Source organism: Canis lupus, chromosome 16 (assembly GCF_011100685.1).
Source record: "Canis lupus familiaris isolate Mischka breed German Shepherd chromosome 16, alternate assembly UU_Cfam_GSD_1.0, whole genome shotgun sequence".
NCBI lineage: Eukaryota > Metazoa > Chordata > Mammalia > Carnivora > Canidae > Canis > Canis lupus.
Window position 1 is genome coordinate 26,967,491 of NC_049237.1, and position 16,519 is coordinate 26,984,009.

The window sequence follows — 16,519 nt, forward strand, 5'->3', positions numbered from 1 at the left end:
TGAATCCATAATTAAAGATCTACTCACAAAGAAAACTCCAGCTTCATTAGTGAATTTTGCCAAATATTTAATTGGAAAACTAAACAATTTCATACAAACTTTTAGAAAATGGAAAATGAGAGAACCTTTTCCTAACTCAGTTTATCAACCTTGTCACCAAACTCTGATAGGAATTAAACTTTGCCCCCTAAGTTCCAAGCCCAAACTCTCTGGGTCCTCCAGTCTTCTGGGATTCACCCTGTGGATCACCTCACTAATGAACAAGGGAAAGGTGGCGGGTAAAACAAGATTCCTGGACAGTAACATGTAGTCCTCAAAATGAACACAGCTTCCTTCAGAAGCCTGGACTGCAGCTGTGGCAAAGGCGAGGTGGGGAAATATCTGGATTAACTGAGATCTCTATGCAGCCAGACAAGTCCAGTGAGAAGTACCAGGAAGAGGAACATGGACTACCATCCAGAGCTCTTCCTGAGAAAAAGCAGTTGATGCAAACTCCCAGCATCTGGGGCCGCAGGCAAGTAAGTGGGAATGAGTGGTGGGAGAGCTGTGAAAAAGAGCTCAGGGAGTCTGGGTGGGATGGAGATGCTTGAGTTGAAATGAGTATCTTCAGTTAAGGGCCCTGAAATGAGAGAACTGCAGCCTCAGGGGTAGAGGAAGAAAGAAAAACAGATGCACCTGCAAATAGTTCCACACTCCAGTTTATTGTTTCCTTCAACTGTGACCATGGGGAGGAAAGGTGGAATTTTCATTTCTCAATGAAACACTTCGTAATATCCATTGTCTTCTGAAGGAATTACTAATTACTATGGAAGAAGAAAAAGACATATATGATTAAGGTACTGACAGCAAATAAATTACATTCCACTGCAAAATATACAAACAACAGGGGGTACTGTCAAGCAAAAAATTCATATGTCAGAAAAAATAATTCTAGAAAGACGTTTTGCAATTTTGCTTGTGAAATTATTTGGCTGTGAGTAATGTTAATGCTAATGTTAATGCTAATTTTCTGAGATTTCTGGGGAAGAATCTTATTTAATCAGATATATTTGCAAATGAGAAAATCTTACGTTTTTCCACATATAATGAAATGTTTATGAATAAAATAGTCAAGTCTTTTGCAATTTTCTAGAAATCTAAATATATATTAATTTCATGTTTTCCATATGTTGGAGCCAATCTGGTTTTTCATGTTGCAAACAGTGTTTTATTTTTGGCAGTTGGAAACTCATAGGCCTTAAATATTGTGCCTAATGTATAAAATGGCCCTGATTTTGAATTTATTTTATGGACAAATTTACATATCTTATATTTTATTAGATTAAACTCTTCAATTCCATTCTATCCACAAGAGCAAGTTCCCAACAGATTTATGAGAACTTTACTAAACTGAAAAAAAGACTAAGTAAATAAATACTCATTAATAATAAGATTAGTAAAGATTAATATGTTGTTTCTGATGTAGTACTTTACTAACTCATCTACCCAATAAATACCTAGGAATTAATTGTAGATTATGAATTTCATTTCTATTTCAAACATACTTATTTTAAGAGACAGTTCCTAATGTACTTACCTACTATTATGTGTTTGGGTGCTTTCCTGTGATTTAGATCTAAATACATAAGGAAATAATACTTTTAGTGTGATAAGATACAATTCAATAAAGTTATTTTATATTTTTAATGGAAGTTTCTTCCTCTTTCCCTTCAAAAGAGTAGTAAGAAAGAAATATCTGCCAAATGTCTATGTTTATACTATTTATTACCAAAGTCAAACTCTTGGGACTCTTTTCTAATTTTCATATTTCTGGATTTATCTTTGATCCTCTAACCAAAAGAATTAGAGAAAAAAGATAAATCGAAGACCAATTAGGTGAGGCTTATTGACAGAGAAAATAATATAGATGGTAAGATTAGTGAGATAATTTAGTGACGAGTGATATAATTTTATCCTTTCCCATCCTTTCCTTACCTCTGCTGTTTTATATCTTCAGAACTTAAAACAGATTTTTCCTACTACTCTGACTATAAAATATACTTTTTAAATATACACTTGGCCCTTGAACAACTCAGGAGTTAAGGTTATTAACCCCCCCACAGTCAAAATCCACCTATAACACTTGGACTCCCCCGCTCCCCTTAATAGTATACTGTTGACTGGAAGCCTTACTGATAGCATGAATAGTCAACACATGCTTCATTTCATATTCTATATCTATTATGTACTGTATTCTTACAATTAAGTGTGTTTATGACCCGATCCCTTTGACAAACTCCTCCCAAGTGACTTGAATTTACTCAGTTTTTCCTGAAGTTGTGGATGCAAATATAATCTAAACAGAACACATTTCCCTTTATGTGTCTCATCATAAAGGATGTAAAAATGCTCTGCTTTTGAGTTAGTTTCACAAAATAATTCAGATATCTTGTCACATTAGATTTAACTAGTTTTTCCTATGTGTCAAAAAAGTAGGCAATCAATAAAAATTTAGCCAACTGAAGAAAAAACTGAGTTAATAAATACTCATTCTTAGAATGGAAAATATTAATAAATCGTTTTTAGGGGTCTATCAATTGTGGCTGCTCAAAAAATATTAAGCAATTATTTATTTGTTCATTCATATTTTTAAGACACACTTATTTATGAGAAATATTTCCTAAATTACTTACCTGCTGGTATATGTTTGAGCACTACTTTCTGACCTGGATCTAAACAAAAATAGACATAAACAATGTCTAACAGTTATATTAAAAAACTTGCCTACATTAAGAATTAAGATCAGGCCATTTTATAACAAAACTAACTTTTAACACTTGGGACATGCAAATAAGTAATATTCTTACTTACCCAACACCAAGTGCAACATACAATGCAAAATTTAAATTCTCCAGTGGGGAAAAGTATCAAGATAGCAGAGATGCATTTTTCTCCTTTATTACTTCTAAGTACAATATGTAAGTTTGACTATGAATGCCTAAATTTGTCAGTAGGCTCTAAGTTACATTTTTAAATTCATTGATATGTAAATTGCCACATTTTGCAAATTAAAACACATTTATTTACTTCTGGGCAATCTGAGTGAAGTGACAGAAAAACTTCCCATTTCTATTCTGTAAGTAAAGCTTTCCCTTTTTATTCCACAGAAAAGCTAGAGAAGATAGCACAAAAATTTAATACCCAATGGAGATTGACAGCCAGGAAGGCTTTTCTTTCTGTCAGTAAAAAATCAAGAAACTAGAAGTCCAGAGGGAAAACATGAGCAAAAGCTGAATGACTACAAGAGAATATGAATTACACCCTAAGAGAGATGGTTTTACTAACCCTATCTTGGAAGAAGTTGAAGGCACAGATATTTAGGTTTGAAAGTTAGAACAAACCCCAGGACTCATAGTCCTAAATGGGAATAATGAAAGTTATGGCCACTGGGAATGCAACAGGTAAGTCGTCTTAGCCATGTGGATTGGAAAAGATCACCCAGAGATGTAAAAGCTCAGGCCTGCACTATATGTATAGGCACAGGACCTCAATTTCTTAATTCTACTACACATGAATTTGAACCAGTAAGTATAGAAAATATTGAAACATTCATGCTCCAAGACAGGCAAGTCTTAAACATTCCCCTCTTCCTAATGTATGCCAACAACTCAAGGCATGCAGAATTCCCATGAGACCAATCATTGCTCCTGAGAATGGCATTGCTTACAAGTCTAAATTACAAACTACTGTGTGTTAAATGCCCATAGCCCCACATCATAGCACAACAGAACCAAAATCCACCCATTAAGATCAATGGACAATATAAAAAAACTTTAATAGAAATGTTTAGGATCTCCATAATGATCAGGATGGGAATAGGCAAGAAAAGGATAACTGTTAAGAGAATAAATGATTTGGAAACTAATATGAAGAAATCATTGCAAGAAAAAGAGGTAAAAAAGTATAGTATATAAACAGCCCAGTTAGGGAACATGGAAGCTGGGACGCCTAGGTGCCTCAGTGAGTGGTTGAGCATCTGCCTTCGGCCCAGGGCATAATCCTGAAGATCTGGTATCAGGTCCCCACATTGGGCTCCCTGTATGGAGCCTGCTTCTCTCTCTGCCTGTGTCTCTGCCTCTCTCTCTCTGTGTGTGTGTGTCTCATGAATAAATAAATAAAATCTTAAAAAAAAAAAAAAGGAAACATGGAAGCTAAAATGAGAAGACTCTCCCCAATATAGTCATCTTAGATGGAGAAAAGAAAAAGAATGGGGAAAGTCAATAACTGAAGAGATAAGGACTGGATTTTTTTTTCCAGAATTAATGACCTGAATGCTGTTTCTAAAGACTATTAAATCCAGACCAGTATCAATAAAAACAAATTATATCTGGACATATAATAAAATTCAGGACAACGAGGAAATCTTAGAAGACACTTAGAGAAAATGTACATTAATTGGAAAGGAATTAAGAAATAAATTAGACTAACAACTGAGATCTCATCAATGACAGTAAATGTCATCTTACAACAGAACACTTTAAAAGACTTGTGGAAAGTGGCTCTCAGCTAGAAGGGCATAACCATCTAAGTTATCTTTCAAAGATGAGTGTGAAAAAAAGACATATCCAGGCATTTAACACAAAATGCTTATCACTACAGACACTAATTGAAACTAAAAGGGTTGTACTTCAGGAAAAAGAAAATTGAAATTAAAATGAGAAAATAGGTTCAAGAATGAATGAAGAAACTAATTGATAAATATGTTGTTAAATCCTAGTAAATATTTAATTAATATAATAACAACAATGACTAGAGGAAGGGAAGTCATGTAGATAAAGAACTGAGAAATTAAGTCAAATGACAGGGCAGCCCGGGTGGCTCAGCGGTTTAGCGCCACCTTCAGTCCAGGGTGTGATCCTGGAGACCCCGGATCAAGTCCCATGTCTGGCTCCCTGCTTGGAGCTGGCTTCTCCCTCTGCCTGTGTCTCTGCCTCTCTATCTGTATCTCTCATGAATAAATAAATAAAATCTTTAAAAATAATAAAAGTCAAATGACAATATGTGAGGGATTAATAATTGGGTTTTGCTATTAAATGATCTAAATCCTTCTACTGTTTAGGGAAAGATGGAAACTATTAATTGAATTGAAATATTTAAAAATTAATTATGCTTAAGTGGCATTAATATAACCAAACTGAGAGCCACTCCTCTCTGCATTCCTTGACTTCAACCACCTTTCCCACTAACTTTTCACCAGATAAAAATCATTCCAGAAAATAAATGACCTGAACATTATAGTGTGGATGCTATGTTTGTAAAACACAGCAACAGAATCAAATGACATCATTATTAAAACTTAAGTGAATAATTATCCTAAAAATATTTCCCTAGTGCATATCAAGCCCAAAGGCTAGACCAGTGGATTAACATCCAAAATTATACTACTCCAACAGAAATGTACATTTTCCTATAATTCATGCTATCATCCCCTACTCAGTGTAGGTAAATAGTGGCCCCAGGAGAGATCAATTACATTAATAAGTTTTTAGGATATGAGAGAAGAAATGAGAGCAGTTATAACATTATAGATATATGGATGTGTATGTGTGTTTGTGTGTGTGTATGTGCTTTGTGTTTGTGAGTTTTTTTGTTTGTCTGTGGGCAAGGGGCAAGTAGGAGATTAAAAGCATTCATTCATTCATTCATTCATTCATTCAGCAAATATTTTTTGAGCACTTACCATAAGTTAAGAACTCTACTACATGCTGGCTATACAATGCTGAGCAAGATAATGGCTTTTATTTTCTAAGGTAACCTGGACATATAATAAGACATACGTCCAAGGTTAGGAAAAGTAACTGAGACTTGTGTTTGAGTACCATATGAGAACTCCTTGACACAGAGAAGACATATTATTATCATTATTATTATTAAATGAAAATCAATTTTTTAAGTTTGGTGATGGTAACTCATGACTTCAAATTGTCATTATAAAGAGAAGATCATAACAATAAAGAAGATAAGAAAAAGGCATTCTTATTGAAAAAGAAGCCCTCTTCTAGAATAAGACAAATTATACAACCATGTTCTACAGCCTAGAAAATTTACTCTATATATTTAGAAGTGTTTTAGACTAGCAATGGACTTCAAAGAACGTATAAGGAATAATACCAGCCTCCCTTAAGTCATAGAGGAGTGAAAACTCCTGAACATTTGATATCTGCAGACAGACTCTAAACCCAAAAATGATAGATGTGGGAATCTAAATACTTACAGTTTTATTATACAGAAATATTCACCTTTCAGGAAATGGACAGTAATCTAATTAAATTACTTTGTGATACTGAGAGGCTATGGAAGATACAGAATTATTGTTTTTTTTTTCTGATGTTTCTCCTCAGCAAAGTTTTCTTAAATGACCAGAGTAAGCATTCACTCAGTTGTTCATGAGCATACATATTGAATTTCTAGTTGTAAAGTCTCCAAATACAGAAGTAAACTTCCCCATTTATGAGTTAGCTCCATAATCATTTCACCAATTACTTATTCTTTTGTTTCCAAAAATTAAACTCCTAACATACATTAACAAACTGAAAGAAAGAAGACATTGATTTTTCTAGACAAATAGTCATTAGTTACTAAATTGGCAAATACTAATAGGTTATTTTTTGGTGTAGTACCATACCAATTATTACTGTTCGATTAATACATAGCAATTTATTGTTGATTGTCAATTTGTTCATCTTATTTCAAACATATACTTATTTTAAGAAATACATCCTAATTTACTTACCTGACTGTATCTGTTTGGCTGCTGCTTTCTGATCTGGATCTAAATGAGAAGGTAAGTAATGCTTCCAAGTTAATGCTAAAAAAAAATTGTCTCCATAACAAATGAATGTCAGACTATCTTGTGATCTGCATTAACTCTTTTATACCACTAATTACCAGTAATGAATAATTTTAAAAGATTACTGAATTAGGGCATACAGATAAATAATATACTAATTTACACATGTACCAAGTCCATAAAGAACATAAATTTCAAATCTCTAATAAGGAAAGGGGCAAGAAAAAGGATTAATTTTTCTCCTTATTACTTGTCTGTGAATATATGTTTGATTTTGAATGCCTAATTCTGGCCTCAGGTTCCAATCTAATGCTTTACCCACAGAAAAATTATCATAGGTCATGATTTAAAACCCTCACTGACTTCTGGACAATCGGGCAGACTGGGCTGACAGGGTAGTTTTCCGCCTTCCATCCCACACAAAGAAATAGTAAAAGCAAAACAAAACAAAACAAAATACTAACCAAAATTTAAGAGAAGAAATGGAAATTTCCAATGATAGTTTTAAAAAGAAAGGAAATTGAAAGCATGAGAGATAAATTAGAAGTAAGTTAATCAGAGAAGGACAAACATTATATGGTTTCATTCATATGGGGAATATAAGAAATAGTGAAAGGGATTAAAGGGGAAAGGAGAGAAAATGAGTGGGAAATATCAGAGAGGGAGACAAAACATGAGAGACTCCTAACTCTGGAAAATGAACAAGGGGTAGTAGAAGGGGAGGTAGGTGAGGGACTGGGTGACTGGGTGACGGGCACTGAGGGGGGGCACTTGATGGGATGAGCACTGGGTGTTATACTATATGTTGGCAAATTGAACTCTAATAAAAAATATACCAAAAAATGAGAAAAAAAAAAGAAAGCTGAATGACTCCAGAACTATGTGAATTAATCATCCACGTTAACCTATAAGGAGTTGAGACCTCCTGGAAAGCTAGAACTGACTTCCTTCTCTAAACCTGGAAGCCAAAAAAGGCGGATAGTAAAGCTTTTACCATTAATCATTGGGATGCAGCAGGGAAATTACTTCAGATGTATAGACAGAAAAGGATATCCTAGAGACAAAGAAACCCTAAGTGCTTAAAATGGCTTAGCAATATGGATGGAATAAATATCACATAGAGAAACAGGAACCTCAAGCCTTACCAAATTTAGGTTAGGATACCAGTCCATGCTTCCCATGATTTCTAGATCTCCAGGTGTAACAAGTGTAATTATGACTTAGGAGGGTAACACATGAAATAATCTCCAGAAGGAAGATTCTACAAAGCAGGATACACAGAAATCTCATGAGATAATCACTGTTGCTTAAGGTGGCCTTGCAATCAAAGAAAAAAGCCACTAAGAGTTCATGTCCATAGCTGAAGAAAAGTAAAGATTTCACTTACAAAAACAAAACAAACAAAAAAAATCCAAAATTGAAGAAAGTTTCGTGTCTTTTCACTGAAAGAAAATAATGAGTCTGGTTCATGAGTTAAGAAAAAAATCTCACGGGGATCCCTGGGTGGCTCAGCGGTTTAGCGCCTGCCTTTGGCCCAGGGCGCGATCCTGGAGTCCTGGAATCGAGTCTTGAGTTGGGCTCCTGGTGTGGAACCTGCTTCTCCCTCTGCATCTCTGCCTCTCTCTCTCATAAATAAATAAATAAATAAATAAATAAATAAATAAATAAATCTTAAAAAAAAGAAAAAATCTCTACCAGAATATATTTTAATGAAATAATAACTCTAGGGATAAGAAAAAAATATAGAGGTTTGTTAGGCAGAATTCTAGAGATCGCTTCTTAAGATCTCCATTCCTTGGTTATTCAAGCACTCTTCTAAGTACTTAAAAGGTTTTACAAGTGCAACTACAGCTGCAAATCAATTGACCTTAAAATACAAAGATTTGTCCAACCCAATCAGATGAGCCCATCAAAAGTAGAATATTCTGATGCTGTCAGAAAAGGAATTAAGAGAGAGTCAAAGCCTAATAAATGCACTTTTTTTCCTTGAAAATGAAGGGAGGTACATGAAAAACAATGCAGGCAGGTTCTGTGGGTAGGAAGGAGCCCCTACCAGACAGCCAGTAAGGAAATAGGTAGCTCAGACCCATTGTTCCAAGAAATTAGATTCTGCTTACAACCTGAATGAGCTAGGAACATAGCCTGGCCTTCAGGCCTTCTGGTCAGCCTGTGACAACCCAGTCAAATCTACCCGATTTCTGTTTTTCTTCCTTCCTTCCTTCCTTCCTTCCTTCCTTCCTTCCTTCCTTCCTTCCTTCCTTCCTTCCTTCCTTCCTTCCTTTCTATTTTATCTATTTATTTAGAGAGAGAAAGGGAGAGCTTCCGCTTCCTCATGAATGCATATGCAAGAGTAGGTAGGGATAGAGAAAGAGAGAAAAAAAATCTCAAGGAGACTCCCTGCTGAGTGCAGAGCCTAACTCAGAGGTAAATCTCATGACCCTGAGATCATGATTTGAGCCAAAATCAAGAGTTGGATGTTTAACTGACTAAGCCACTCATGCACCCAATCCACCTCGATTTCTAATTTACAGACCTTTGACAGAATAAATGAATATTGTTTTAAGTCATTACATGTGTGGTAATATGTTATACAGCCATAGAAATACAAAGCCTACTACAGATTTTTAATTATTTTTCATTTAATTTAATAATCTTATTAATTATTCAGAAATAAATGAATAAACACACTAACAGAAAATTTATCATCATCATCAGTAAATGCCAAATTACACTGACATATCTTCAAATAGCTGAGGTAAAATTAACTCCCAATTTGAAGTCCACAGTACATAGACTCACATTCAAGAGTGAAAATAAAATAAAGAAAATTTCAGGTGGATAAGACAACAGTTTACTACACAGAGATTCATTGATGGAAATTCTAAGAGATCAACTTCCCCAAAAAGGAGACTGAACAGTGAACAAATAAAATGGCAAATATGTAGTGAAATCCTAGTATATTTTGACTAAATACAATAATGACAATGATAAGGATGACTTGTTTGCAGCAGGTTAAAATTCAGAAGTAACTAAATACCAAATAATAATAATAGACAAGAGTAAAGAAAAGATTATAGGGTTAAATAGGCTAAGATCAGTAGGTTGTTAGAAGACTGTAAGTGTTCGTTATATCTAAAATTCAAAAATTAACATTTAATTTTAATTAATAAATAATAATATAAGAATTCAATCATTTAAAAAATCACTAAAGTAATATAATTAGAACATATAATGACCAAATTAATAGAAAGAAGAGATAATGAAAGTACAATTGATATAACAGACAAGAAAATAGAAAAATAAAATATTGGCAAAGTATGGTGAAAAGAAAAAAAACTAAATGGTAGAATTCGGTCTAAATATATCAGCAAACATAAGTGTATAAACATATTAATTCAACTATTGAAAAACTCTTGAGATTATGTATTTTTAAAGTCCATTTGTTTAGTCCAGGTTGTTTTTAAAGAAACCAACTAATTAAAGGTTGAAACTAAAAGAACAGAAATGTTATATCATGTAAATCTAATAAATAGAACGTTCATAGAGCAGTTATAAAACAGTAAGGACTAAATTTATGGTTAAGAAACACTAGTGGGGACAAAATACTAACTAACAGCACAGTTAGGTCAATATAACTAGTTCTTCCCAATCCATAATTATTATAGATTTTTCTTCCCAATCCATAATTATTATAGATGTATGTGCCTCAGCCTTGTCACATACAATCTATGAAATGTCAGGTATTTGCTTGTTTATTTACCCAAACAATACATGAATATAACCCAAGTTGGGTCATTTCTAGGCACTACATAGCCTTTTTCTCTACTAATTATATACAACTTATCTCTTATTAGAGTTAGCTATTTTGGTCCTTGTTTCCTCAGAGTAGACTTCTAATAAACATTTATTAAATGAATAAAAGACTAATTTACTAGAAACTAAATCACTATATATTAGTAGCCTGGTTTTCAGTACATTAACAATTGCATCTGTTCAAGTGATATCCAAAAAGTGTGAATTAATTCATTCTTAACTTACAATATAAGTGTTTTTAAGATACCTTCTAATTTACTCACCTGCTAGCAAATGTGTGAGTGCTGCCTTCTGAGCTGGATATAATTAAAAAAAAAAAAAAAAAAAAAAAAAGGAAAATAGTGCCTCATGTTAGTCCTAAGAAAGTCTTGTTCAATTGCATCAATAAAAGTCAGGGCATTTTATAAGCATTATTACCTTTTTTACAAGGCTAGTTACCAATAAAGAAAATAATGTTTTCTTTAAAATAAACAAAGATGGAAATAAATAATATTCTTATTTACCCATTTATCTCATCCACAGAGTGCATATTTCAAATTCCACAGACATCAAAAAGGCACAGATTTACTTTTTTCCTTATCACTTCTGAACATAGAATACAAATTTGACCCTCAGTGCCTGATTCTGACCTTCATGCCCCAACTTTTAACTTTCATTTGTTGATTACATTTTGTGAATTTCAAAAACCCATACTGGCTTCAAGGCAATCTCGTAGAGTGAGTAGGCAGGGAAATTTCCCCTTTCTATTCCTCATAACACAGAGGAGTGCTGAAAACAATAATACTAACATTGAATATGTAACTGAGTTTAACAATAAGACTTCTGGTGCTAATTAAAATGAATAAACTAAGAGTTGAAATGTTAAAAAAGCAGCTAAAATTGAATCACTGCAAGGGCATTTAAGCCAGTAATAACACCTTTCAGGCTAGAGATTTAATAGCTTCTCTTTAGAAGGAGTTAAAGTTCCAGGCCTTTGCATGTAGGGAAACTGTTATTTCCTTAATTAAACCTGAGAGCCATGAAGAGCCATACCACCCATGAAACACAGATAATTAAAATTCTGACCAATGACCTTTGGAATGCAGCAGAGAAATGAGGATATGTAGATGGGAAAAATAATGCATAACTGGGAGAAATAGGAATCCCAATCTTCCACAAAGTGTAATATTTTTTGCTTAACAAAAGAAGCATAAATGAAACAATCCACATGTATTTATCTTCAACACAAAACGTGCAGAATTCTCATAGGAAAATCATAAACATTGAAGACAAAAGAGTCTACGATTACAAACTGCTAAGAGTTAATGTGAACAGCCACAGCAAAACAATTAATTCACATACCAAAAAGCACAAATGATTTTTAAAAGTTTATATAAGAATATTTTAAATATCCATAGAGTTTTTTACAAGAACAAAATCCATAAACCTAAAACAGAAACAGCGATGGCAGAACTGGAGAAATGAAAGAGAACTCTAACACAATGTGAGATGTACATAATTATGAATGTGGTTACAAATCATAAAGGCGTATTTCCAATTCTGACCATAATAATGGAGTAACATACTCAGTTTACCCTCCTGCTTAATACAACTGAAAATCCAGACAAAATATGAAACAGTGGTTTTCAGACGTTGAATAGTAGGCAGCACAGGACAGTGATATCTGACAGAAAAGAATAAAAATGGTGAGACCTATGATTGACCCTTCTTACTGCCTGGGTGGGAGTTTCCACGTCATCACACAGCCAGAGGCATGCAAGCAAAACCCAGAAATCTCCCTGAGTTGAACTAATAGAACTTGGGGTCTGGGGAAGGCAAGGCAGTTAGAATTCACAGAGAAAAATGCAGGATAGGGAAAGAACTCCACGAAGAGAACTCCTGAGATCTGAGAAGGGTCCCTGTTGAGTCTTCTGCAAAGTGCTGTTCGCTGAACACAAGTGAGGAAGCTATTTAAGCCAGTGAAAAATTATTTGAAATTGAACATATTTTGTGCTCACATAGGGACATGATATTTTAAAATATCATCTTATGGAGAATTGGGTAGATTTACTCAAAAGAGGACTGGCCTCTGTAGTGTTGACTATTCTGATCCAACTTAACAAAAAATTAAAAACAATCATGTTATAAAACAAACAATCAGAAACAGTACTCTGCCACAGAGTTACAGAATTTGAATTACAGTTCAATGTCAGAAAGCCAATTCAGAAACACAATTATAAAGCTACTGGTGGCTCTGGAAAAAGCATAAAGGATTCAAGAGACTTCATGACTGCAGAATTCAGATCTAATCAGGCTGAAATTAAAAATCAATTAAATAAATGCAATCCAAAATGGAGGTCCTAAAGATGAGGGTTAACGAGGTAGAAGAAAGAGTGAGTGACATAGAAGACAAGTTGATGGCAAGGAAGGAAGCTGAGGAAAAAAGAGAAAAACAATTAAAAGACTGTGGAAAAAGGTTCAGGGAAATAAATGACAGCCTCAGAAGGAAAAATCTATGTTTAATTGAGGTTCTAGAGGGCACGAGAGGGAGAAGGGACCAGAAAGCATATTCGAACAAATCATAGCTGAGAACTTCCCTAACTTGGGGAGGGAAACAGGCATTCAGATCCAGGAGAGAGATCCCCCGTAAAATCAATAAAAACCGTTAAACAACTCGACATTTAATAGTGAAACTTGCAAATTTCAAAGATAAAGAGAAAATCCTTAAAGCAGTGCAAGACAAGAGATTCTTAAATTATATAGGGAGAAATATCATATTAACAGCAGAGCTCTCCACAGAGACCTGGCAGTCCAAAAGGGTTGGCATGATATATTCAGGATACTAAATGAGAAGAACATGCAGCCAAGAATACTTTATCCACCAACGCTGTCATTCAGAATAAAAGGAGAGATAAAGAGCTTCCAAGATTGGCAGAAACTGAAAGAATATGTGACCACCAAGCCAGCTATGCAAGAAATATTAAGGGGGACTCTGTAAAAGGAAGAGGAAGCCCAAAGAAATAATCCACAAAAACAGGAACTATTGAATAGGTATTATGATGACACTAAATTCATATCTTTCAATAGTTGCTCTTAACGTGAATGGGCTAAATGATCCCATCAAAGGATGCAGGGTTTCAGACCAGATAAAAAAGCAAGACCCATCTATTTGCTGTCTAAAAGAGACTCATTTTAGACATAAGGACACCTACAGCCTGAAAATGAAAGGTTGAAGAATATTTACCATTCAAATGGTCCTCAAAAGAAAGGTGGGGTAGCAATCTTCATATCAGATAAATTAAAGTTTATCCCAAAGACTGTAGTGAGATGACGAGGGACACTATATCATACTTAAAGGATATATCCAACAAGAAGACCTAACAATCATGAATATTTATGCCCCTAATGTGGGAGCTGCCAAATATATCGATCAATTAAAAAGTAAAAGTAAAGACATACTGAGGCAATAATACACTAATAGTGGGAGACTTCAACATGGCGCTTTCTGCAAATTACAAATCTCCTAAGCGCAACATCTCCAAAGAAACAAGAGCTTTAAATGATACACTGGACCAGATGGATTTCACAGATATTTACAAAACTTTACATCCAAACGCAACTGAATACACATTCTTCCCAAGTGCACATGGAACTTTCTCCAGAATAGACCACATACTGGGTCACAAATCAGGTCTTAACCGATACCAATAGATTGGGATTGTCCCCTGCATATTTTCAGACCATAATGCTTTGAAACTTGAACTCAATCACAAGAAGCAATTTGGAAGAAACTCAAACACGTGGAGGTTAAAGAGCATCCTGCTGAAAGATGAAAGGGTCAACCAGGAAATTAGAGAAGAATTAAAAAGATTCATGGAAACTAATGAGAATGAAGATACAACCATTCAAAATCTTTGGGATACAGCAAAAGCAGTCCTAAGAGGGAACTACACTGCAATACAAGCATGTCTCAAAATATTGGAAAAAACTCAAATACACAAGCTAACCTTGCACCTAAAGAAACTGGAGAAAGAAGCAAATAAAACTTACACCAAGCAGAAGAAGAGACTTTAATAAAGATTCGAGCAGAACTCAATGAAATAGAGACCAGAAGAACTGTAGAACAGATCAACAAAACCAGGAGTTGGTTCTTTGAAAGAATTAATAAGATAGATAAACCATTAGCTAGCCTTACTAAAAAGAAAAAAGATTCAAGTTAGTAAAATCATGAATGAAAGAGGAGAGTTCACAACCAATACCAAGGAAATACAAATGATTTTAAAAACACATTATGACCAGCTATACGCCAAGAAATTAGGCAATGTAGAAGAAATGGATGCAATTCTGGAAAACCATAAACTGCCAAAACTGGAACAGGAAGAGTAAGAAAACCTGAACAGGCCAATAACCGAGGACATTGAAGCAGTCAACAAAAACCTCCCAAGACACAAATGTTCAAGGCCAGATGGCTTCCCAGGGGAATTCTATCAAACATTTAAAGAAGAAACAATGCCTATTCTACTAAAGCTGTTCTGAAAGATAGTGATGGAATACTTCCAAACTCGTTCTAGGAGGCCAGCATCACCTTAATTCCAAAACCAGACCAAGACCCCACCAAAATGGAGAATTAGAGATGAATATCCATGATGAATACAGATGCAAAAATTCTAAACAAGATGCTAGCCAATAGGATCCAACAGTACATTAAGACAGTACATTAAGAAGAATATTCACCATGACCAAGTGGGACTTATCCCTGGCATGAAAGGTTGGTTCAACACTCATAAAGCAATTAACATGATAAATCATATCAACAAGAGAAAAACAAGAACCATATGACCCTCTCAATAGATGCAGAGAAAGGAAACGAACTAGGGGTAGTGGAAGGGAGGTGGGCAGGTAGGGGTGACTGGGTGATGGGCGTGAGGGGGGCACTTGAGGGGATGAGCACTGGGTGTTATTCTATATGTTGGCAAATTGAACACCAATACAAAATAAATTTATTTAAAAATTAAAAAATAATAATAATCTGGTCAGGTTGAAAAAAAAATAGATGCAAGGAAAGCACTTGACAAAATATAGCATCCATTCCTGATCAAAACTCTTCAGAGTGTAGGGATAGAGGGAACAGTCCTAGCATCTTAAAAGCCATCTATGAAAAGTCCACAGCAAATATCATTCTCAATGGGGAAACACTGGGAGCCTTTCCCCTAAGATCAGGAACTCGACAGGGATGTCCATTCTCACCACTGCTATTCAACATAGTACTAGAAGTCCTAGCCACAACAATCAGGCAACAAAAAGAAATAAAAGGCATTCAAATTGGCAAAGAAAAAAAAACAAATTGGCAAAGAAGCAGTCAAACTCTCCCTCTTCACAGATCACATGATACTGTACGTAGAAAACCCAAAAGACTCCCACCCCAAGATTGCTAGAACTCATATAGCATTTCGGCAGTGTGGCAGGATACAAAACCAATGCCCAGAAATCAGTGGCATACCTATATACTAACAATGAGACTAAAGAAAGAGAAATTAAGGAGTGAATCCCATTTAAAATTGTACCCAAAAGCATAAGATTCCTAGTAATAAATTTGACCAAAGAGGCAAAGGATCTACACCCTAAAAGCTACAGAACACTTCTGAAAGAAATTGAGAAAGACACAAGAGATGGAAAAATATCCCATGCTCATAGATTGGAAGAATTAATATTGTGAAAATGTCATTGCTACCCAGGGCAATTTACACATTTAATGCAATCCCTATCAAAATACCATGGACTTTCTTCAGAGAGTTGGAACAAATCATCTTAAGATGTGTGTGGAATCAGAAAAGACCCTGAATAGCCAGGGAATATTGAAAAAGAAAACCAGAGCCAGGGGCATCACAATGCCGGATT

At 34.7% G+C, this 16,519-nt stretch overlaps 1 protein-coding gene across 7 annotated transcripts in view; it reads right to left on the reverse strand.

Annotated features, from left to right (window-relative positions):
- Positions 1-680: 680 nt before the first annotated feature.
- The window catches only part of ADAM32 (ADAM metallopeptidase domain 32), a 182,675-nt gene continuing 166,836 nt past the window's right edge, over positions 681-16,519 (reverse strand). For 4 of the 7 annotated variants that reach the window (XM_038560017.1, XM_038560016.1, XM_038560021.1 and 1 more), the window contains 5 exons: positions 10,906-10,938; positions 6,773-6,847; positions 2,673-2,711; positions 1,577-1,615; positions 681-803 (listed from right to left, as the gene is read on the reverse strand). In XM_038560017.1, the coding sequence (XP_038415945.1) occupies positions 712-803; positions 1,577-1,615; positions 2,673-2,711; positions 6,773-6,847; positions 10,906-10,938 (278 nt within the window). In that variant the 3' untranslated portion in view covers positions 681-711. The remainder of the gene's footprint in view (positions 804-1,576; positions 1,616-2,672; positions 2,712-6,772; positions 6,848-10,905; positions 10,939-16,519) is intronic. The other 3 variants (XM_038560019.1, XM_038560018.1, XR_005371453.1) reach the window with 2 other exon arrangements.